The 25,299-nt window shown below is 41.1% G+C and overlaps 2 protein-coding genes across 2 annotated transcripts; one reads left to right on the top strand and one right to left on the bottom strand.

Moving 5' to 3' along the window:
• Positions 1-3,821: 3,821 nt before the first annotated feature.
• LOC119596122 lies at positions 3,822-9,368 on the bottom strand. The gene is made up of 4 exons (XM_037945268.1): positions 9,214-9,368; positions 8,357-8,468; positions 4,336-4,523; positions 3,822-4,054 (listed from the first exon to the last, which is right to left on the bottom strand). Exons 2-4 carry the CDS (start codon positions 8,459-8,461, stop codon positions 3,880-3,882), a joined length of 468 nt encoding a protein of 155 aa, XP_037801196.1. The 5' UTR covers positions 8,462-8,468; positions 9,214-9,368; the 3' UTR covers positions 3,822-3,879.
• A 2,675-nt stretch (positions 9,369-12,043) lies between these two features.
• LOC119596156 lies at positions 12,044-18,873 on the top strand. Its single transcript, XM_037945329.1, has 3 exons — positions 12,044-12,321; positions 18,268-18,415; positions 18,629-18,873. Exons 2-3 carry the CDS (start codon positions 18,275-18,277, stop codon positions 18,845-18,847), a joined length of 360 nt encoding a protein of 119 aa, XP_037801257.1. The 5' UTR covers positions 12,044-12,321; positions 18,268-18,274; the 3' UTR covers positions 18,848-18,873.
• Positions 18,874-25,299: the final 6,426 nt, after the last annotated feature.

Genomic DNA, 25,299 nt, shown 5'->3' on the forward strand with positions numbered 1-25,299 from the left:
TCACTTCTCATACCTTACTTGCAAAGGTGACAGAACACTACACAAGCGCTTAAGCGCGTTTGGAAGCAACGCCAAGAATTTTGGCAACTGGATGTACAGTTGCGGAATTATATTTCAGTACACTTGTTGGGTCCTGCTTTTGTACATCTGTCAGCCACTTCGATGTAAACAAAATAGTATTTATATGAATGAAGCGAAAATTCTAGGTTGTTTGTAACAGTGTGTGATTGAGAGAGAATTAAAGATCAACAAGTGTATTGATATTTATCTTTAGAAACTACGTAAGCCATTCCATCTTTCGTGGTCTTCAAAAAAATGATAACAAAACATGTAATATTAGTTATCATTGACTTTGTAGGGAGATATTTCTCAAATGCAATTTCCTGAAACTGTTTATCGAAATGGCAACACCTAACAAGGAGAGGCGGCATTTCCCCCCTCCTTCGACACATCAAGTATCACTTATAACATTTCTTGAAACTTGACAATGCTTCATTCTTTTAAAAGCTATGTATGGCAGGTGTATCAAATAAAATTTTGAAAATCGTTGATACCTTTCTAAATGGTTTTCGTAGCTGCACTATGGAGTGACAGTTTCCTTTTCGCCTGAACCAAACACTAAAACACTAATTCAATAAACAAAAAGCATGCTACTTTATATTTTTCTTTAAAGAACATTAGCTGAACGCAAAACCGCAGTAGGGCTGCAATATGTAGATCTTTTCACTGTGTGCGTGTGCGTGTGCGTAATGTTTATAGAAATACTAAGTCAATATTTGGTGAGGAGCAGATAAACAGTATGTATAATCTTTTTCGATTATTCTTAATGCTTTTTATCTTCTAAAAAGTAAACACGAGCAACTACTAGCCAAGTGGTTCTAAGGAAGGTGAAAAACAAGTCTGAAAATTTACTTCCAGTACATGTGCTGTATGATAAAATAGGAATTTATCTTGCTCTCTACTTTTATCTGACACTGTGCAATTTATATTTCCCTTATATTTGTCAGTGCATGTCAAAACTTCGATACATGATTTTAATGTTAACGATTTTCTTTTTTTTACGGTAGGTTCTTGTTCGAGCCGCCGTGGTCACAGCGTGATACTTAATTGTGGTTTTCATGTTGTGATGCTCTTGGAGCGAGTACGTGGTAGGGTCCCCAGTTCCTTTCCACGGAGAGTGCCGGTGTTACCTTTTAGGTAATCATTCTCTCTATTTATCCGGGCTTGGGACCAGCACTGACTTGGGCTGGCTTGCCCACCCAGTGGCTGGGTAGGCAATCGTGGTGAAGTTCCTTGCCCAAGGGAACAACGCGCCGGCCGGTGACTCGAACCCTCAAACTCAAGACAGTCTCGAGTCCGATGCTCTAACCACTCGGCCACCGCGGCCTCAGTTATAATAGAAACCCTTATTTCCCGGTGTGTGAAAAGTCATCTAAACGCTTGTTTGTTCACCCCGAACTTGAGTGGTTTGAAGAAAGAGGAACTAGAAAAAAAAAAAAAATCTTATATTTGATACTATGATAATGGTTCTTCAATAAGTTCCTTAATTTCGCTGCTAATAATAATATATGCTAAACAAGAAAAATATGTCCCATGGTATGTGACGTCAAAATGACATGAAAACGAGGCTGCCAAGCTTTTTTTTTTCCGCAAGATGGACGTAAAGCAATCTGAAGTTATAAATCGCGGCCACCTCACTGGGATGAGGGAAAGTAATTTCTCTCCCAGAGAAATAACCAGAGCCGGGTATCTCCCGCTCGATGGTATACAGTAGGAGAATAAGGTGGGAGGAGGGCCACCATGAACGACCGTCTTTCCGGATGCCCCTTCACCAATGCAGCTAAAACGCATATAAAGACCTACAGCTCCCACTAATAAGCCCCAAGACTAACTAAAACGGGATTACCGTGCCCATGGCTCCCTCAGGCCGTTCAGGACTGGCACAAAGTCAGTCTTTCCTCCTTCAGCATGGCTCTCACACCATAGGAAGTGGATAGTAGAAGGGGTTGGGAATGGACAGAAACGAAAAAGGAGGGAAAAAAAGACCATGCAAAATTAGTACCAAGGCAGGGCAATTCCCAAGCATTGGATCTCAGTCCTCGCTTCCTAAGCCCCCCCCCCCCCACGACAACGGGTAATGGATGGGGGGGGCGGGGGACTACAAAGTCAATGATAGCTAATACACGTTTTGTTTTAAAACAATCAATATGAAATGGCTTACATAGTGCCAACTATAGATACTAATACATTTGTTGGTCTTATATATTCTATCTGTTAAACCTCGGGATTTTGGTTCATAAAATGTTATTTATTCTAGGTTTATATTGATGTTGCCAGAAGTACAAAAGTGGGACCTAGCAATTGTACCGAAATACATTCCACATCTGTACATGTCCATCATAATGGAGCACCATGTCATCTCTATAGCATTGACCTTCAGTGCTGTTATCCATTTGTCTAACAATTCAGTTTAACATTCCATAGACAGATTCCGACAAAGTTGAATTAACATGCTTTTACGTGCTTTTGACCAGCAAATAGTTGGCTCATTGGTGGTTTCTGGGGTAGCCATCACAAATTACTGATGTGAACTGTATTACAATTACATGGAAGCAGGAAAATCTGGGAGGGTCGAAGCTTGAGCCACACGGCACTACCTGTGATTTCATTCATCGGGCACTCAGGCATTTGATGGTTTGCCTGACAATGTGCAAGCTGATGGGCATCTCCGACAATCAGGCCCAGCCATTTGGATAGGCCTTTAAGGTCACTCTTGTAACACGGTATTTTTTCACTATCTGTGTCTGGTTAATAGAACTCAATAGCCATAGTACTGTGGTAAAGTACTATAGCTAAAATGGTAAAAATCAGATGATTAGGATACCTAAAGTGTTGAACGTCTGGATATGGAAGTGAAAAGGGTTAAGAGGGAGAGCTAATAGTGTAAGGCCAGATTAATAACAGGGGTAAGGGCAATCAATGCACCTAAAGAAAAACATTACATGATAGCCAGTGCAAAAGAGCCATTATGAAGCAATCGACTGGTATAAGAGTAGAAATGGGTGTCGGAGGTAAAGTATCAGGAAGAATGTTAAGAGGGTGAGGTAAAGTATCAAGCTCGCCAGGAGAGAATGCATCTGGCAAAGGACACATGTGACAATAGGGTTAGGAGGAACATGAGGATGGATGGATGCATGTCAGTAATTACTTCGAATAAAGAGGGAATGGGAGTAGAGATTGGAAGGTTGGAGTGAGCATTTTACTGGGTCATGTTTTGGAAGTCTTGGATTTCATTGAGTGTTTATGAAGGAGTCAAGTGGGAGAGGTCTGAGAAACAAAGGTCTTCTTATAAGAGGAGACATGTGTGAGGAGCATAGGAAGAGGTAGCTGTAGGTTAGAATGTGGTAGAAAGTGATGGAACATTTACATTGCCAGGTGTGATAGGTAAAATGAGGAGGGGTTGGCATCAGGGCTGTAGTTGAAATTTGAAACACTTATTAAGTGGCCAAAACAGAGAGGGAGTAGAGATGGTAAGAGGTGGGGGTACAAGATACTGGGGGTGGTACCGAAACGTCATGGAGAAAAGGAAGAGTCCCATTTGAGGAGGTTGAAGACCAAATGTATATGAACAAGTTATTCAAAATTTTCCATGCCATTACCTAAAGTGAACATCGGCTGTAAATGATGGAAAACCACTAGTGCTCGAGTTCTGGTTCCTTCCAAACACTTTTTTAATCTTGTCCTTTACATTTATCCTCCTTCAAGCAAATGAACAAGTTACAAATCGACACTTAGCTTATTGGGGAAAATCAAAATCATACTTAGGCAATTTCTTTATTACATACACCATGAAAAGTGACTGGGCACAGTGCCAAAAGATTAACACTTACACCTGATTCGTCCTAGCCGTATTTCCAGTTTTGGAGGCTTGCCGAGTTTCGGGGAGCAACAGTAGCGCCTCTTTCCGAAGATAGCATAGTATCTCGCACGGTAACAAATACTTTTCTCTGGATTGTACGTGCCAAATGGAGGGCATTCATTGGGCTTTATGTCCCTGGTAAAAGAAAAATTCAGAAATTATGTGCTATTCTAAATTTTTTAATACAATAATTTACAGTGCATCCTATCTTTGGAAAGGAAACCTGGCAACTCACCCTTATCTCTGAAGTACACGTTCATTTACACACTTCAAAGCATAGGTACAATACTTCATATTTAAATTTAGTCTTCAAGCCCCATTTTCCAAGATGATACCTAACAAATCAAGTACAACTGCATACAGGGCGAGTTCCCCCCCCCCCCCCAAGTGAATGGAGTAGAGTTTGATCTACTTACCAAGACCAATAACAAGGCTTGGGATATTCCTGATTCGGATAAGAGGTTTCGAGGTCGCTGGCCTTTTCTTTCATCTCGTTTGGCATTCCTTTCCAGATATGGTGTATGTTTGCACACATGGAGTCTCCAATGGGGGTTGGCGACGCCTGCTTTATCAAGTCATCAAGCGTTTGTGCTCCAGACTCAGGCTGCCAGGTATAGGAATTAAATTTTGGGAAGGTCTTAAAGCTGCACCAATGAATTGTGATAGGTGAACAATGTACTGCTCGCCATTTCTTCCCATTTCCTAGCCATGATATAGATTATAGAGGGGAGAGAACAAGGACCTATTCCTGTCCAGATAGGACTGACCTTAACTCGCCATTATGTACTATTTCCCCGAGGCAACCTGAAAATCTGACAAGCTGGTAATTCTAGTCTTGAAGATAATCGAGGGAAACGTGATGCAATGAACTTTATTAATGTAGAATTTTTAAAAAGTTGGCCAACTTGCCGACACAAAGTTTGGCTTCAATTAATAGTGGAATGTCTATGAAACCCTTTTAAAATTAGGAATATTGCCTATGGAAAGGTCTATGAAGTGCTGAAATTGGAAATAAAGACTTATTTGACAGTTTTAAAGGTACTTCTATTAACACTGGTTAAGATAAGGAGAAGGGGGGGGGGGGGGTCTCAGCATGACTAGGTCCATCATTCTCTAGGCCTAGCAAGTTAACATTGGTCACATTATAAATACGAATGCCACTTTTGCTAATTTTCAGTTAGAACAATGTCCATCAAAGATCAGTCGAGTAATGGAGATGCTAGTTGGTGTAATGTGGACTAGATATATTCCCCCAAAGTTAAATGTGGCATATTTTGGACACCTACTTATCAGCGAGGGAGACGGAATCAAATGGATTTTGAAGTGATTAAAAACCAAGCAATTGTGACCATAGAGGGAAGCGAAGAAGCGTTCGGTGTTTAACAATATAAAGGTAAGTGGTTTTACCCTGGGGATCCAGGAGGTATAGCCCCCTGGCTAGGCATATATATTACCACGGGGTCCAAGGGGCAGAGCTCCCTGGCTAGGGAATATATAGATCGTATTGTATAAATCCCACAGGGTTGAAGGTTAGGTTGGTTTATTGGTTAGGACACACTGTACGATTACTGTGAAACCCCGTAGATTTTTACCGAACGACGGTTTTTATTCCCGTAGAGTCCCCCCCCCCTCTCGAAAACTGGCGCGTTGATCAGTATAGTTTCAAAGATGGCGGGTGTCTCCGTAGCGTTTTAATAGCCTATTTTAGTCGGTGCTTGTTTACTTCGTTCGAAAAATCTACTTTTTAACGTTTCATAAATCACTTCCTTCGATTTCTGCAGGTTCCTGTTGACATCCAGTGCTATCCATTGTCCTTCCCTCCCCCCCTTCAACCCCCGGTTCCCCACGCATCACCCAAGATCGTTGGGTAGAGGAAAGACAAAAAATCTGATTTTGGAACAGTCTCTGGGAGGGTGCGTCGCTCCCGGTAAGATACCAAAAAACTTGTTAGGTATAACATACGACTTCCACGAAATCTAACTCCGGACAGGTCCTTTGTCATTCTATTACCGTTCTAAATACTGAACTAAATACTGGACGACTATATTTCATATTGTGCCTTTGCTGCGACACATTACAAGTGCACAATAGTAACATTTAAAGATAGATTTACAAATCGACAAAACCTGTACGTCACGCGATCTTTTAGTTACAATAAGTACAAAACAACCGATACGCTTTGTAAACTCTTCGCTCCTCCTCAATAGCCCGAGTTTGGGGTAGCTCATCCATCCATTGATTTCTCCTTGCTTGTGGAGGATAAAGCGAACAGCTTCAAGGCGAAAAATGCGTGCAACAGTATCAATTTATAATCTTGTTCAAAATGCTAAAGTGATGCTATCCATCCGTTAATATTTATAGCAAAAATATTATCGGGAATGGTTTCTAAGATCAACTTGCCTGTATACCATGTAAAAATAGGATTATCAATTAGTTATTGCATAGTGCAGATTGATTTCTATTCGCAGTTACGGGTGAAGAAGTATCAGGGATGTTGTGGGGTCAAACTAAATGAATGGATACAGAAATGTTTGAAATTTTAACACCGAAATGTGCCAACCATTAACCATTGCTAGGGGAGTCATGTGGCCCCCTAGATAACAGGGAAGCGGACCCAACAAGCATAAATTGAACCTTTCTCCCTTGGTATATAATGCAACATAACGGTACTTTATACAAGGCATTTGCTGTTTGAAAACCGAAATTACACATTCGTTCTGGTAATCATTCTACACACACCATGGCTTGTTTTGCATTTCTTCAGTATAGCCACCGAGTTATAATGGTTAAAAACAAATGTGCTAGACTGCAAAAGTCAAAGCACTATGGTAAAGTATGGAGATGAAAATGGTACAGAACGGGGATGAAGAAAAGGAAGACAAAATTAGTTGAGGCGATGCAGAGGTCCAACAACGAGTAAGGCACGGGGATGGGGGGGGGGGCATGTTCAGGTTATTAATTCTGTTAACTGCTCTAAACCGTCAAGTGTAACAAGATATGAAATACATGCTGCAGTAATCGATCAGTGTAGGGCTTGACTCCTCAATGTCAACACTGCATTAAGAAGTTTAAATGCAAATCAGCATTTTTTTCACCTTTGCACGGTTGTTCCCATTGTACAGGAGATGCAAATTACAGGACATCAATATCCAATATCTATTTTCTCCTGTCGCCGTTTCGTACTCTGATGTGGATGATACGGTGTTAAACCTTGAAACAAGTTTTAATATTGTATGCTTAGGTCTTTAACATGCCTTTCTTGTACACTCATGATTAACGAAAATGTTGCCTGCCGTCGTACAACACCATTTCGCTCGCAGTTTCAACAGATGGTGCTTATAATTATCATTCATCTGTTTATATTTTACTATAATCAAGAGTTCTGAATGCGCGTTTGTCGTCTCGGTAACAATTACCGTATTTTCCTCGTAGAATAATAAAATGCGAAAATTAAATATTACAAAGAATCTGAACCTCCGAATGGTTTAGTACTTGTAAAAATATAGCCCGAAGAATTAAAATAAACATACATTATGCTTGTACTTTCATAGAATTTTGCTTGAAAGCCAGCACAACCTTATTCTCAGAAACTAGCTAACAATTTACGGATGAAGGCAGATTAACATTTTAGCAGATGAGATTACAATTCATACTCTATTTGCTTAAAAGACAGTATTTACCTATACGTCGTCCTAATCCATTATTTCTTGGGGAATCAAAGTTCTCATCAATTTTGCAATGCTTGTATAAACGTGCTATAGAATCTTCGTCGTACGACAGGTTATCCTGTTTAGTGTCACCCACATATGCAGTATTTTAACACTCCAGCATAGCAGTGATAACCATTGTCTGAAATGCCTATCAGTTCCCTTCAACCTACTCTAGATTATGTCTAACACTGATGGATATGCTCCACTAATGTATTCTTTGATTTGTGTGTCCATGCGTAAGGTAGTGAACTTAAACAAAACCAAACGACCATATAATTCAACGATTTTTCCTGTTTTAGGTCTGATAATAATGACGTATGAGGTATTTTCTTACAGCCACCTTTTACCTATACCCCCACGGCCCCAGCGACTTATTTCAGTAACCCCCACGGCCCCAGCGACTTATTTCAGTAACCCCCACGGCCCCAGCGACTTATTTCAGTAACCCCCACGGCCCCAGCGACTTATTTCAGTAACCCCCACGGCCCCAGCGACTTATTTCAGTAACCCCACGGCCCAGCGACTTATTTCAGTAACCCCCACGGCCCCAGCGACTTATTTCAGTAACCCCCACGGCCCCAGCGACTTATTTCAGTAACCCCCACGGCCCCAGCGACTTATTTCAGTAACCCCCACGGCCCCAGCGACTTATTTCAGTAACCCCCACGACCTAGTTATTTGAGTAAAAGGAATGGCATAAAAAGTGCAACATTTAAAAAATACTCACATCAGTCAGCAGTTTCCCCATTAACTTCCACTTCTCGTTGCTGGCCGGGGTACTCAGCACAACAGCCACTGTGCACATCAGTATTGTATACAGCAACGCCTCCATCGTTAATCTTTAAGGAGATTAAATAGTTGTCAAAGCACGTTACATAACATATTATAACATGGTTAAAGTGCAGGAGATCAACGCAAGTAATATTTTAAAGGAAATTATGCATTTACATTCTACATGGTGTCACCTGCATGGATGAAAAAAATTCGACCAAAATCCGTACAGAATGGACGCACCAAGCGAAGGCAAACCATCGGTAGCAAACATCTTGCGATACGAACGGTAACTGCCAAATTGAAAAGGGTCGCGAAAAGCCTGTAAACTCGGCGCTCCGTAGTTTCAGCTCTATCCTGCCGTGTATACAGAAGTGAAGACTGTTTCCCGGGGGAGTGTTGTGGGGCCGAGCCCTTCATCCACCCTCCTCTAGGGCAGTGCCCGAAAGAAATACTCAGACACGTGCAACTTACTCTTGAATAAATTAATGAACTATTTACCTATAATATGCTTTTGGGGATCTAAAAGATCATTATGCCCTAGCTTACTGCGCCCATACTGTAAAGGTTATCCAGCATTGATGATTAAACAATGATAATTACTTGACCTTACTTATGCATATAATTTATAATTAAGTGCAAAATACAATTCGTAATCATGACTTATTTCATAAAGCCAATTTCAAGGCATCGATAGAGCATACAGAACTCGGGACAATTAGTTTTGATGGGAAGAAGAAGGCAGATGGTATACATAATATCCCTTACGATTTATTAATAAAATAAAATGAAAGTTTGTAAGGTAGTACTTACCTGTAGATGTACGAAGCTCAGAGTCTGGTACCTGAATGAGACCAATTTCAGGGAAGCGATACGCTAACAACAAGTCCGCGAATTCTAAACTAACAAAACTGACTAAATGACAACCTTACCGTCAGCGCACCACTTTCCCAGACGAGCTGTTTGGCAGTTATTATGTTTCCTTTATTTTTCGTTTATACGACATTTGCTTATAATGACATGGCATTTAAGTGGAGTGGGTTATGGTAGGAATGTATCTGTAAATTAATGTTATAATATTTCTTCGTTAGCAGACGGAATTCGATAGATGGTAATAATAACCATACGTTGGTATACGGACAGTTTTAGGTTGGTTTGGGGCTGCATACGGTCGTTTCCTTATCAACGGTACCAATCAATTTTTCGAAATGTTATTAGGGAATGTAACAAAAAAAATAATAATAAAAATAATTATACACACACACACACACACACACACACACACACACACATTTATATATATATATATATATATATATATATATATATATATATGTATATATATATATATATATATATATATATATATATATATATATATATATATATATATATATATAACTGTAATTAGTTGTATTCATTTTCCTGTGCAAAAGGAGGGACTTCCAATTCAAATCCCACGCACCGCTTCCCTTCATTATTGCTTATGACTAAATACAAAAGACGGGAGAGTACTGGCAGAACATGAACTCGGAATCTTTGGAAGTGTGTTGATAGATTGGCAGGTTGACCTGAAAATAATGCTTGACATTCAAGTTTGTTTTCCTTTCTATCTGAGAGAAAATACTAGTAGAGTTACAAAACAAAATACACGCTTTTCGTCAGTGTTGCTGCTGCTTTTTACTTAGGCCTTTACTTTTCTCTGTTTATTAATCTCTTAATCCTTTGCCCAAATCCTTGTTAATAATTCATGATTCTCTTGATCGTGGGCAGACCTGTGGTCAACATTTTTCGGAATGAAATATGAGTGCGTCAAACAATTACATTAAAAGCTTGCTAGTACTTATGCTGTACTAAGGACGTAAGTAGTTATACAAAGACATTATAATGTACAACATTATTTAAATTTTCTAATCAACTGATAAGGCCTACTGTACTGAAAGAAGTTCATTATAAAAAAAGAAAATTATAAAAAAAAAAAAAATCCTCAGGCATCTAACATGGGTATATAACTAGATCAACTGCAAGAAATTGATAGTAAGAGTAGCTAGCAGAGATACTCAGAAAAAAAAAACTACAAGATTACTTACATATCAGAGTATTAAATTTTCTCTTCTGACTTACCAAGATCTACTGCCGAACTTCAAGGGACTCTGGATCACACACGTTGCCTTTGGTAATACCTATAAGCCAGAGAGTGTTGTATATTATTGAATTAATTCAAAGTATAGCTTAATGAATGTCCACTTAACTTTAAAAAAACATGCAAATTACGAGGATAAAATGAGCTGTAATATATTTTACATTTACCAGGTTGTTTTGATTTAGTGTAAGCAGAGATGACTTCTGAATATAGCAGCGAGAGAGAATACAGAAAATGCTCAGACCAAACTCGTTTGTCAGTTTGATATATATATATATATATATATATATATATATATATATATATATATATATATATATATATATATATATATATATATATTTTTTTTTTTTTTTTTTTTTTTTTTTTTTTTTTTTTTTTTGATAATAATGATCACGGAATATGTGTGATATACTTCTACACAAATAATGTGCGTTTATGCAGCGCTATCAGTGATTATTATAAAGTGATGTTTTATTATTTTTAGTGCATATATTCCGTATATTTCTTTGTTACTACTACTGCTCATTTCATTAAACTCACATATATATATATATATATATATATATATATATATATATATATATATATATATATATATATATATATATATACATACATACACATATATATTTATTTATACATACATATATATAAATATATATATATATATATATATATATATATATATATATATATATATATATATATAAACATAGACACATGTATATATGTACACACACACACACACACACACACACACACACACACACACACACACACACACACACACACACACACACACACACACACACACACACACTTTACCTTTGTATTGTAGTTTTATGTGTTCGGATATATTTTGCAAAATAGTTTTACACAGACTAAATGCATTTCATTCGTCTTATTTTCCAGTAAGTATTTTTAGAAATATATACTGTATATAAGATTAAGAACACCTATCGCTTTGTGGATAAATACTGTAGTACAAAACTATTTTACACTAATTAAGAAAAAAATATATAAAGACATTAGAAAACTTACTCGTATCCTCTGCACCAATCCACTTTTACATCTGCTAACCTCTCCCGCCCTAAGACAGAGTAAGGCGGGCGAGCAACAGATGGCGCCATATTTGCGAATTTTGTTTATGGCTCTCAAAGGCAATGATCTTTTATTTGATCGTTATAAACAACGTCTTCGATGTGGGTTAAGCATTCTCTTCGTTGGTTTTCGAAGATCACACGGAAAAGAGAAACCTTGTAGTGATAATTAATAATTCATTATGCAATGAATCCATTTTCTGTAAATGCAGACCAAGGTAACGCAAGATGGCACTGAAAAGATACAATATCAGTTTACAAGATTTATATTTGAAAATATTGCGTTTGTAATACATATTTCCGATTTGTTAACTTTCGCTTGCTAATGAATAAAAGTACAACACACAAGAATCAGGACTATATGCTCCGTTCATATAGAAAGACCGCACGCACTATTCTACATTCTTTGTTTCTTGTCAACGTGGAATGAAATTCGTCGCCCTTAAGCAACAACGCCGTAAAGCCGAAAATAAAAACGAAATGTAAATAACTACTAAACAGCTCGTTCGGAAAGGCGAGTAGCGGCCTAATTCAGTCATATTCCGCGCTCAGTCTCAGTGTGGGATTCGCAGCCAACCTGCAAACTCTCCTGCCTTGCGAGCGGTCTTCCACCTTCGGATAAACGATATTTTCATTGCCTTATTTTTTTCTGGGAGGAAAAGCTACGACTTGCAGGTTTGTAATTTGTGTGTGTGTGTGTGTAAAACTTGTGGAGCAATATATTGTGGTGTTAGTTTTTGAATCCAAAAGCACAGAAGTTAATTGACTGCTGGTAACTGTACATAATTCGATCCCAGCCAACGATTTTTTTTTCACACGACCATCAAACCTTGTAATTGCTGTTTCGATATGGATGCCATTTTTGACAAATGTCAACATTTTGATATCGAAGCAATTTTGCGAGGAAAACTGCTTCCTTCACGAGGTCAGTGCCCAAAATGCGAGTAAGCGAAAATCGAGACGTGTGGCGCTCCTTTACAGGCATATAAATCCCCATGTGAGGTAAGGATTTACTCGTGTAATAGTTTCATAAATAGTAGGTATGTCTGATCAACCAGCGTCTCATGGCGTGGGTATTTACCCTGAATATAACTGCCGCGGGTGTTCAGGTCTCTTGCTTTTAGTTTGGCTCTATCCTGCCGTGAATACGAGGTGAAGAGTTGTTCCTAGCGGGGACGTTAGGGGCGGCAGCCGCCTAAGAGGTTACTGGGGGGGGGGGGAGGGAAGCTCTGCTAAAAGAAGTGAGGAAAGCTGAAAGTAAAAGGAGCGCCTAACGGCTGTGATAGCAGCGGTTGGTACCTGTCATAGGTGGTGGGGGGGGGGGGGGGTAGTCGACTCGGGGGAGGGGGGACCGATAAAGGAGTACACAAGTAAACTAGTAATATTTTTCTATAGTATATTTATAGCTTGATGAGCAGTCAGCTCTCACGTCATAGCGTGGATATTTCCCGTTAAGTGAAACAAGTGAGGAAACCTTAAACGTGAATTGCATGTGTAACGACTGCAATTAGTGTTGAAAAGCAAAGGTTGAAAATGTGCAAAACACGGCAAACCCAATTAGAAAAAAATTTCATACAAAATGGCCACCCATGCTTTCTATGTAAAATGACCCAGGATGCATTTCAGTGTGGGCTAAATGTCAAAAATCGACATTGACACGGACACAGTATTACTATACATTACACCACTGAGCTAAATGCTGCATGTATACTCTTTACACTCGGGCATATTCCAAAATGTCGGGATTGGATAAGATATTAGGTAGTGAACGTTAATGTAGTAAGGGGCTATTAAGTCTTGACCAAATCGCATAAACGGAATGTACTCAGAATGTTGATAGCACCAGTATTGCCTTTCAATTATTTTCAATTTGGTTATTAAATACGGGACTGGAAACCAGATTAGAATACATTGTGCTCTTCAAAGTCACTGCTCTTATCTTTCAGGCGAGTTCAATGTTAAAGTTGGCAAAATCGGTAATTACCGTAAAACCAGTTATATGGACAGTGTACCTCTTGAAATTTTGATTTGGGTGGTTTCTAGAGCTAGAATAACCATAGTTTGGATGCGAAAGTGAAGTCGTTATCCCCTTGCATACACTGGAATGCCTCCCAGACAGAATACCAACTATTTTCTCCTCTCCATCTTGAATATAATATATAGGGTGCTGGCAAGCGCATAACACGCACATGTGGGTGGTTGCTGGGGATGGTGGAAAGGATTAGGGTATAGGGTTAGTTAGGGATTGTGAAGATGCCGTGTTATGTTGGTAGCCTGTTGTGCATGGTACGTGGGAAGGAGGAATGCATGCAAGTCAGTGTCGGTGTGGTATGTAAAACTTAACACAGTGTGTTTCATGTGATACATGTATGCTGCCTTGTAGAATCTTGTACATAATTTAGTCGTTGTGCTTGTCCTCATGTCTCAAATCCATGTTTGTTTTTTGAGCTGTACCAAGTATATTTGGAAAATTTTTCTGCATATCAACCAAGAGTACAGTAAAATAAGTATATGGAGTGGTTACCTTGACAAAAAACTAAGACCCTTTTCATCTATGGTAAAAGGTGTGCAAATTGAAAATAAGGGAGATATAGGAGAGACAAGAGTGAAGATCGCTCCTTCATTTTCTAAAGTCCCTTCCATGTTTACTTCGCGAGAATCAAAACAAATGTGACGCGGAACTCCTCACCAAGTAGTGCTTGTATTGCTACGCGCTCGTGAGAACAAATATTTTGTCATTATCAGCGACCGTTTTCTTGAATTCATGTATGTAATGCGTTCTTTTCCTTTTTTTGTTCTTCATTTACGTGTTTTGGTAAGTATTTATGCTATTCTGTACAATAATCGTGTGCGCCTGCGCCTTTTGCCACCGGGAGATTTGACAGGCCAGCAGCGCCAATACGTCGAGGAACGCCGGTGAGCAATGTTTTATTTCGAGTGCTGCGTCGATTCAGGGTCATTTTTAAAGCCCCTTTTTTGGATATACTGGAGAAAGACCTTCGTTTCTATCACAGCCTGATATTTGAACCCATCCAGTGCCGCAAATGCTGAAAAAAGTGATTAGAAACTAAGCAATTGTGACCATAGCCGGAAGCAAAGAAACGTTCGGTGTTTCGCGATATAAAGGTATGTGGTTTTACCCTGGGGGTCCAGGGGGCATAGCCCCCTGGATAGGTGAATATAATACCATGGGGGTCCAGGGGGCTAGGTGCTTAAATTATCCCAGGGGGCATAGCCCCCTTGCTAGGCGAATATAATACCACGGGGGTCCAGGGGGCGTAATAGCCCCCTGTCTAGGTGCATATATTAACACGGGGGTCCAGGGGGCAGAGCCCCCTGACTAGGGAATAAATAGATCGTAGAGTATAAATCCCACAGGATTAAGGTTAGGTTGGTTTATTAGTTAGGACGCATTGCACGATTACCAGGGGGGATCTGGATTATGTGAAATCCGGTAGATTTTTACCGAACGATAGGTTTGGCTCCCGTAGTTTTTCGAAAGTTGGCGCGTCGGTGCGTAGAGTTTGAAAGATGTCCGATTTTAAGCGTTTTTTGCTTGTTTTACACATTTCTGTTCTTTTCTTATTTCAGCCTGTTTTACCCCACAATTTCCCTGATCTACTTCACGCCCTCTGCTATCGGGACTTATCAAATCACAAAGATTGTCGGCTGGAGAATGCAACTGAAAATATCAGATTCGTTGTCATCTCACGAAAACAAATCTGATGATATGAATATTGTCTGGGAAGACCCGGTTGTCATTTTCGATAAATTAACCGTATATTTGTGTGATTGTGTGTAATAAACCTGGCAGCCCTAGTGTTGACCTCTTCGAGCTTGTTGTGCTTAGTGTAGTGTAGCTGTGTTTAACGTCTGTTGTACATAATGCAGATTTCTCCTCGGAAATCCCAATGTTCTGTTAGCTTTGTGAAGAAATCGGTGTGTGTTGAAGGTGAGATTGTTAGAGGTGTACCGATGTATTTGTAGGATGTGGTGGGCATCAGTTGTTGGTTGTGTAGGCAGTAAGTGATTTTTTTGAGTTTGTGTGATCTGGTGGAACAGTAATATATATATATATATATATATATATATATATTTATATAAAATATATATATATATTTATATATATATATTTATATAAAATATATATATATATTTATATATATATATTTATATAAAATATATATATATAATTACATTTATCGGGTCTGAATTAGTTTCATGACCTTTCCCACTGTTCGAGGGCGTCTGTCGTGTTGGAGTCTGCTGTCGTTTTCAGTATTGGTTAATCTAACGTAAGTTAGGTGTTGATAGAGGAAGGTCAATGTATAAAAGGAAAAGGGGGCCAAGAAGTTACTTGCCAGAAAGGACAGGGACAGTCGGAAGGTGTACCGTCCAGTAGTACACATTAGCTAAAAGATCAGTGATCCAGGGAAGAATTGGGCCTGTGGTCCGAAATGTAATACAAGTGTTCTGTGGGGGATTTCTGTCAAGTAGTTGGGCAATGTCATTGATAGGTTGACTAGTCTCTTATCTTTTAGGCTGAAAGCTGTGATGTGGTTGTCAATGTGGTTCATGTATTTTTGTATTAAAATTTTGCAAATGATGGGTGATAATCTGTCAGGTCTGTTTTTTTTTTTTTTTTTTTTTCTTGGGGGTAATATATGCAGAAATCAAAAGGTAGGTTGCTTTAGATGGGTGATTGGGTGATTGTAGGATAGGAGCGAGGGCAGTGGTGCAGGACGTCAGGATCAGGGCAATTTTCTAGTGTTGCATGTTTGCGCACATCTATGGAGTAGTTTCTCTTCTTTTCTTTCTTTTTTTCTTTTAGGGTGTTTTCTACGGAGGTCCCTGGAGTGTCTACTTGTTTTCTGTGGTATGATTTTACATAATGTGTGAATAGTAGGTTTTAAGGCTATTCCAATTAGAAGGGTCTTGTGTGGGGTCTGTACTAAAAGTGAGCTATAGCTACTGATGTCCTGTGTGACTGTCAGCTCCGGAAAAGAAGAAAAATCTTGTCTGGTTGGTCTAAGGTCTGCATCTAAGTCCTGGGATAACCTTGATGCTTATGTGGAAAGTTTGAGATATAGATCAAGAATGTGAGGTGAGGGTCACCAGTGCCATTGGAATGTTATCTGTGCTCCCATTGGAATTACTTTTCATGAGTGAACGAGTGTTTGTCTATGAAAGTGTCGGGTAATTGGCTCATGTTTGTGTGGAATGATAGGGGCTGTGAGGTCTGCGTGCGTGGACATTTGAGGAGACAGAACAGTCCAGGCTATGTCAAGTAGGTTGAAGTCGCCTGCAATCCATGTTTAAAGGTTTTGTAGGTATTGTCGGTAGAAGGCAGTCTATAAAAAGCATTGAGAAAGTGACTTCCAGTTAGTTGGACCAAAGTGACTTTAGTCTATGCCAAGGTCTGGTCTTGTCTTAGTATCAATGCCCGGTTTGGTGGCAAGGAAAAGACAGCCACATCTGGCAGCATTGGTCAAGTGGTCTTTAAGCATGACTGAAATTTTTCAGCAGCCAGTATTGGGAATCGGCCAAGTCTCTGCCTATTGTCTGGTTGATATGACTGGATAATTTGGTGGTTGTGCTATTCGTAGTGCTTCTGGAGTTGGATATTAAGTCTAAGGGTGGTTTGGATGGTCTAAAGGAGCCGGGGTGAGGAGGATGGGATCTGGTGTGGAGAATTGGGAGAGGGGGAGGGAAGGGCAAAGGAGAGGGGTTGTATTGATGAGAATAAGAGGAGGAAGTGAAGAAAGGAAGCGAGGTAGGGAGGGGATAGTAGTTTAAGGGTAGGAATTGGAAGGTAAAGAGCAGTGAGAAATGGAGCTCAATGTCACATGTGAACGAGAGGCAGTCTTGACCATGGACTACAGAGGCTCTATTTTTATCAATGACATTTTTATATAAATTTGTAGTCGGACTATCCAAAGTCTTTTCATACTGATGTTTATCATAAATGTAGTATGGTGTTCGTGTGATTCCTGGGACCCAATCTATAAATATTACATACATCCCCGCTTGTTCCTGCTAGTTTACACAAACTAATCTGACAAATCAATGAAGTTGTGGAGTACTGAGGCAGGCCAGTTAGTACCATAATCCTCAAGCTGAAGTCTCCATGGTGCATAAAGGGCATAGACCATTCCCATTCCATATTGACCTAGAAGCCTCCATGTAAAGCATTTGACAATTATCTGAATTGCTTGTATCCCATTGAACAATTACAAACCTGTTCCTGATTTGTAAACATTGAACGTCGGAGGTCAGACAGTGTTGTTTTGCACTTTCCATTATACCATTTATACTGATAACAATTTAATAATTTAATTTATCAAACGGGTATTGATAAAACTTCGCCATACAAGTCATGGTGCGAGTAGAATAAGTTTTACTTTTTTGATAAAGGATAAGATATAAATGCATAGACAAAACACATGGTTATCGAAACACATGCTCCAAATATCCGGGATTTTTTTTACTGCACATGTGGAAAGTACATGGCCCTTGGGAAGCATATCGTTTACATAGGAGTGGTAGGTGTCTGCCAAACTGAGTTGCATGGTGCATATAAAAATGTAAGCCTTCTCTAAATACCTTTTATTGACATTTCAGCACCAGTATGTGGCAAGCAGTAATTCTTTGTGCATACCTGATGGCTGCTTCAGCGTTTCACTTTGATCCAAGTCCCACGCATGATTTCAACATGAAAGCCTACTTGTCTGCCAGAGAGTGGACACCTGTCGGTATCCAGGTTGTGGATGTAAGCTGTTATTAATAAACATGTGCTTGTGCAATATTAGACAAATGAGGCTTTTGGAGGCTACACTGCTTAAAATATCATGTAGATTGGGTATTGGGCATGGCATGTATTTGAGTAATGACATGCATCTGTAATTGTATTTCTGCATTAGTGAACTTGTAATGTTATCTAAATTGAATGGATACATGCAAATATTGTCTTCTATAACTGCAGTTTGACATGGATCCCCATGTTATGGCAGACCAGCCTGCCGAGGATGAAATGGACGAGAAAATCCATGGTGTGACTACTCTGGATGAGTGTTCAATCACCATGGACAAGGTAGCTGCCCTTCCAGCATATCTCAGGGAACCTATTGTTTCCTTAGCAGCCAAAAGCATGGAGAACCTTGTTGATGGAGACGAGGATCCGGCTTGGGACCATTTCGCCTAAAAAATTTGACCTGGGTGAAGAAATTTGGGGAGATAAGATAAAGATGAAAAAGGGATGCGAGTGACGAGAGCGAAAGAAACGGAGGACAGCGGGGATGCCAAAGACAAGGGAAAAGGTTAAAAAAACAAAAACCTTATCTTGCAGAAGATGGACTAAAGAAAGGAGATGAAAAGGTAGCTCTGGATAGCAAACCTTGCAAAACCCTTCTGATATTCGTTGTTGGCAAAACAAAGAGTGGTCAGCCCTGCGGCCCCTTTGCTCGGGGGAAATTAAACCATTTATTTTTTTTCTTTTTTTATTATATTGATCCTTTATGTGGAAATGGAAAACATTTTAGAAATTTCAATTTTCTCTAGGAGTCTTGCCCTAAATGGAGGAGGTTTTCCAGGAGTACATTTGTGCCGAAAAGCTAAAGGGTCTTCCCAATTCAACGGGAAACTTGGAGTGTGGCACCTGCTAAGGCACTTGCTAAAAACATGTGAAAATATTGTTATTTATCCTCGTTTATGGATGTGAATTTTATGGTTTACTTATCCTAAACCCCAGGGTATATTTTTACCATCAAGCTGAAGGTTTCCCCCATAAAATTAATCTAACTTGATTTTCATTTCTGATCCTACCCTGACCACGCTCAACCAAAGATTAATCACCCCCCCCCCCTCGATGTTTCCGTCAATACTGTAATTCAAATTTGTTTCTTACAAGGTCATTACAAAACCTTCAGGTACACCTCCCTCTCCAAATCTCAATCTATAATGCACTCCCCCTTATTGTCATCCCCTTCACCTTATATCTTCCCTATTGTCATCCTCCTAAAGTATACCTCCCACACATACCCACTTCATGCCCTTGCCCTTTGGGCCCCTTTAAACCTGAACATCTACCCTGTTTTATTGTCAGCCCTACCCTCAAGGGACCCTGAGGGGGACTTCCCAACATAATCCAGTTTACCATAGCCATGAGGTTATACCCTTTAGGGACAAAGAGGCTTGCCCTTCATCAAATAGCCCCTCAATCACTCAACGATTCCCTGACCCCGGCTCTTCCTTTGACCAGGGCTCCAAATACTGCAACTCCTACACTCCTAAATGCGTAAAAGTCCATTATCCCCAAAGTCAACACTCATCTCCAGAGACATTATACCTCCATCACTCTTAACCCCCAAATCTTTATCCCCCCTTTGTTACTACTTACAGCCTTATTGTCCCCCTCTCCATATTACTCCCCCTTCACAGTTTTTCCACTACCCCCATCTCTAAAAATATGCTGTACTCTATTTAGCCCAGCAAATGGCCCCCGCCCTCCCGCCCGTTGTTGTCGTGGGGGGGGGGGCTTGGGAGGAGGAGGGAAACCCATATTGGAACCCCCCAAACTTGGATCAGCCCTCGACTCACTAATTTGCATGGTCTTATTTTCCTCCCCTTTCGTTTGTTCCTTCACAAACCCTTCTGCTATCCTCCACCTAAGGTTGAGAGCCGTGCTGAAAGGATGAAACTACTTAGTGCAGTTCCTACGCTCTGGGACCTTGGCAGGGTATTCCCCTGATTTAGTTACCTTACCCCTAAGGGATCCTAGGGTGGACAGTTCTTATCCCCCAAAATTTCCAGGCTTACCTGGCAGTATGAACATATCCCCATTATTAGGGGCATGAGGCTTGCCCCTTAAATCAAAAAAGCCCAACGTGTAAACCCACCTGATTCCTGACTCAGGCTCCCCTTTTGCCACCTCCGAACCCTGCAATAACTAACCCCCCCTCATAGCCTCTGTACAGACCCAAACAATCAACCTTAAGAACTTTCCACTCTCCAGCAAGCTAAACTTCACACTCTACCCCACAACCAACCCCCAAAAACCACCCCCATCCTCGCTTATTAATACCTTACAGCTTATTGCCCACCTCTCCTAACACTACTCCCTCAACCTACCATTTTTCGTCACGCCCCCCCGCCCCCTTCTACTACCCTTACCCTCTACAAAATTTTTGGGAATCTCTTAGCGCAGCAAATGGGGCCGATTTTGGGTTATCCCCCCACAGCTCCCTATCGGGCACACCCTTCTTCCCCATTTTCCCCAAAAAACAGTGGGTAAAGTCTCTTTCCTAGCCAAACCCGACCGCTCCGGTCTTGTCACAGTAACTCTGAAATCAGCTGTAGCATTAACAAAACTACCAACCTATATGGTACCCCCATCCTTGCAGAACCCATCCAACCCTCATACCTGCACCGGAACGTTTCAATCCCCCAGCAAATTGCCCAATCTATGCAAAGGGTTTGGGTCGTTGTGGAGAAGATCTACTTGCTCTCACAGACATGATCAACTCATGAAATGCTACTCCCATTCCCCCGAGTCATCGAAAGAACCTACTAACATAGCCAAAAAACTTCCTTAGACATGACCTTCCCTTAACGTCAATGGGAGAAACCCTCCCTGTTCGTCCATAACCACCTCCTCCATGTCAGTCCAAACTGTTGCTCAGGACACCCACCCAAACATTGCGTTCCACAGCCGGGCCCACTATGTGCCCAACCGGGCCCTGCACGATCTAACTCCCTGCAAAATCACACACATGTGCCAACTGTGGCGGCCCCATAATGTATTTTATGGGGCGTCCCACCTAAAAATTTCCCTGAGGTAGCACTCCCCGATTCAAACTTGACCAACTACGTGAACCCGACAAGAAGCACGCAGGGGTTTTCTCTCTTACCCTTTAAACCCAGTATCTGCTCACTCTCCAAATTCTCCAAAACCCACCCCCCTACATCAACCCCCCTTTCTACTCCTACCTTCCCCAGTCAACTCTTTTGCCATCCTAAATCCAGACACTCCATCTCTACTACGTTTTCTCAATCACCACCAAAACACCAACACCTTCCCCCCCCCTCCCGACAAACCCGTAACAGACAGAAAAACGTTCCACCCCTCTTCCCCTACACAACAATCGCCTCCACCTCCTTTCTCCTTCCCTTGAGCACCAGTCCTTCTTTCCCCCCCTCACAAGAATCCATTCCCCAAAACTCCCAACACTCCTTAGAGAACCATTGAAAATTTCAAGATTACCTAATTGAACCGGGCACTCAAACCTCCAAATCTTAAACTCCTGCTCCTCCACACCCAGTACTGCTGATATCCTCCTCCTCCTACATATCCCCCCCCAAACACCCAATCCTCCTACCCCCTCCAACACAACCCTCCCACCGACCCACCCAACCCCGCCATTAAAATCCCTCCCACCATCCCTCTAACTCGACTACGTCCTCGATAAAACACGGATCCATATCCAAGTATCCGTTCCTCAGACCCTCCACATCTCAAACACCCTTAGTAAACACCAATCCCACTTCCATCAAAGACCTCGGTCAACCTTTTCCCACCCTCTAGTTCTTCCCATAAAACCCAACACGTAACCATTACATAATATAACTACCTTCATTGAATTTCGCGTTTCCGCTCCCAACAGACATACTTCGTCATACCTTTCCTCTTACTTGTCACTATTGATCCTTCAGAACTTTCTAACACATCCTCCAATACCAATCCCCAATTATCACTTTGTATCTCCCCACTGCCTTTGTCTCACCCTACTTATCAATCAAAACATTTGTCACACTCTTTCAAACCATGTCCTTGCCAGTTACATTTTCCCTTCAAGTTATCACAGTGATTGGGTAACTTCTCCCCATCCCACGCCATTGACTTTGTGCATTTGTAATTTTATTTCTCAAACTTCAACCATTTTCCCTATATTGGTGACTAACTGCCCAACTTATTGTTTCTATCAACTCCCGGGGGTTCTAGAGCGCTCTCCCATGTTACTGATTCAAATTCAGATCGCCAAACATGACACGCACAATCTTTCATGCATTGACCTCCTCTATGTCCCCTCTCTTCATTAATTCCACTGACAGTCAGTCTAGCCCTTCCCTATAGTGAACCATTGTTCTCCTTTCTCCAAAAGACACTCCCTAACCCACGCTGTTTTGATGAGAGCGACTGGCATCTTCACTTCACTTCTGCTATCAACCCTCATCCTCCTCACTCCATTCAGAAATGATACAGTATTTCAAAATACAGTCTTAAGAGCTGCACTACAGCTATCCTGAACCTCAAGACCAATATCCAAGTGTCCCATGGTGGAATTCTGATTGCACTAAACCCTTCGCTAAACGTCCCAGCCTGGAACAGTTACCGCTACAAGAGGTCCCCAAAATCAACTATCACCTTATCTCCTTAAAAGATCTGCCATCTCCGTCGTAATCCGGAATAGTAAGATAAGATAGCTTGGCGAAGAAGTTATTCATCAATTAATCCTCATCGATCTTCAAATGTTTGGCCGAATCATAAACATGGGCAACATCCCCCATCCTGCCCCGTCCTCCATATTCGAAATACCCCATTTCTGATCCCCTCCAGTTCTAATGAACTGGGTATTTATTTCAGCCAGGTCATAGTGTTCTCACCTATCTCAACTTCTTCTATAAAGACCACAAGAAGTAACCCCCATTATCTTCACCCCATCCTCTGATGAGTCCTATAATGCCCATTTTCTTCCTCGACTCATTGCTGCCCTACAATCGTCCCGTAACACTCATGAAGGCCCTGACGGTAATTCACTACTGTATGCTCGGCACTCCATCTTCCTCCTTATCCTTCCTCTTAAAAATTTACAACCACATTGGACTCAGGAATTTCCTTCTAACTGGCGAGAAGCTTTTTATCCTTCCTTCCTGAACCCATAAATGGGTACCCTTCCTCAGACTATCGCCCATCGCACTAATAGCTGCTCGTGCAAACTTTAGGCGAATGGTGAACTTCCGTTAATTGGTATCTGATCTCACAATCTTCTCGCTCCTTCCCAATCGGTTTCGCCGTGCAAAACACAGCGACCCCCTTGCTCATTTTGAGCATATATGTAATCGCATTTGCACGCCATGAATCCGTACTAGCTATTTTTGATCTAGAAAAAGCATATGATACGACATGGCGGACCATACCCTTTCCAACAATGTCCTCTCTAGGCATACGTGGAAACTGGGTGTCTTCATAAGTCCTTCCTCTCCCAGCCTTTCCAGGTTAAAATCGCTCTGCCACATCATCTTTTTTCCCAAATCGAAGTGTCCCACAAGCATGTGCTCAGTACCACTTTTTCCTCTTGCTTAATGATATTGTCTCAGTTTTACACCAGGAGCCCGTCATCCTATAGTTGAGATTAACCATCTATGCCTCGGCACATCCATACCAAATCTCTACCAATTTCTTCAATCTGCAATCTCATCAGTATTTTCCTGGGCCACAAACCACGGCTTCCGCTTTTCTACTCTAAATCTTTCTCAATTCTTTTCTCTCGCTCACGTGCAGTCCTCTACCCCCACTCTTCTTATATGGCACTCCACTCCAAATGCGTTCCTCTGGCAAATTCCTAGGTGTCATTTGACTCCAATGTCCTGCGAGCCATTTTCTACACATTAAAGAAAGCTCCGCCTCTTCGAATCTTAAAACTCTCTCCATATATCATGGCTCAGTCGCAAAACTTTTTCCTTCCTTCCATAGTACTTGATCCTCCCACTCTTAAATTATGGTGCCATATCTATCCTCTGCCTCATTCTCTCTGCCCATCTTGATACAATCCATCACTGTGGTCTTCGCTAGCATAGGCGCCTTCGCTCCCCCAGTTGAGACCCGTACACTGACAGGCACCATCCTATCTCGACGTCGTGCCCTTCTCTCTCTCCGATGTATGTTCGATTCCACCAATTTTCCTCACTAAACTAAATATCCCACAACCCCTACTTCTTACCTTAGCTTCATTCTCCACGTCCCTATCCTTTTCTCAACACGCATGGAACCCTCCTCTCACTTTCCCTTCCACCATCTCCAACCTCTCCATTCCGTCCATTCCGTCCCTCATGGCTCATACCTCACCCCTATTGCTCTCTGTTTCCCGGACCCACCAAATCAAATATCCTCCTACTGTCTTCTCACACATTCCTTGACCTTCTCCATCATTCCTCTAGTATTCAGTATATATGATGCTCCAAATACACCTCCGGTGCTGGTTTGCAGTAACTCTTCCCAATCGTACTTTCAATACTCCCTTCCTCCTGAATCCAGTGTCCTTACTACAGAATTGTTGCACTCCTTTTTGGCTCTAAACACATATACTCACTTTCCTCTTCCTTTTACAATTTACTGACTCCCGAACTCATTAATCTCTATAAAGTCAATACACACCACCAACCCTTGTTTAAGATCCGAACTGGTTGTCTACCTGTCCCACGCCATAAAACAATCAAATTTTGCTGGTGCCCAGCCATGTTGAATCCCCGCAATGAACATCAGATCACTAGCACGCCGCCTCTATTCCACATCTACCAACCACGCTTCCCCTTATCCCAGCCACGGATTTTTCCCACACTTAGCCTGCTTGTATAAACGATGCCCAATCTTTTGTCAAG

This window comes from Penaeus monodon, chromosome 37 (assembly GCF_015228065.2).
Source record: "Penaeus monodon isolate SGIC_2016 chromosome 37, NSTDA_Pmon_1, whole genome shotgun sequence".
NCBI classification, from domain to species: Eukaryota; Metazoa; Arthropoda; class Malacostraca; order Decapoda; family Penaeidae; genus Penaeus; species Penaeus monodon.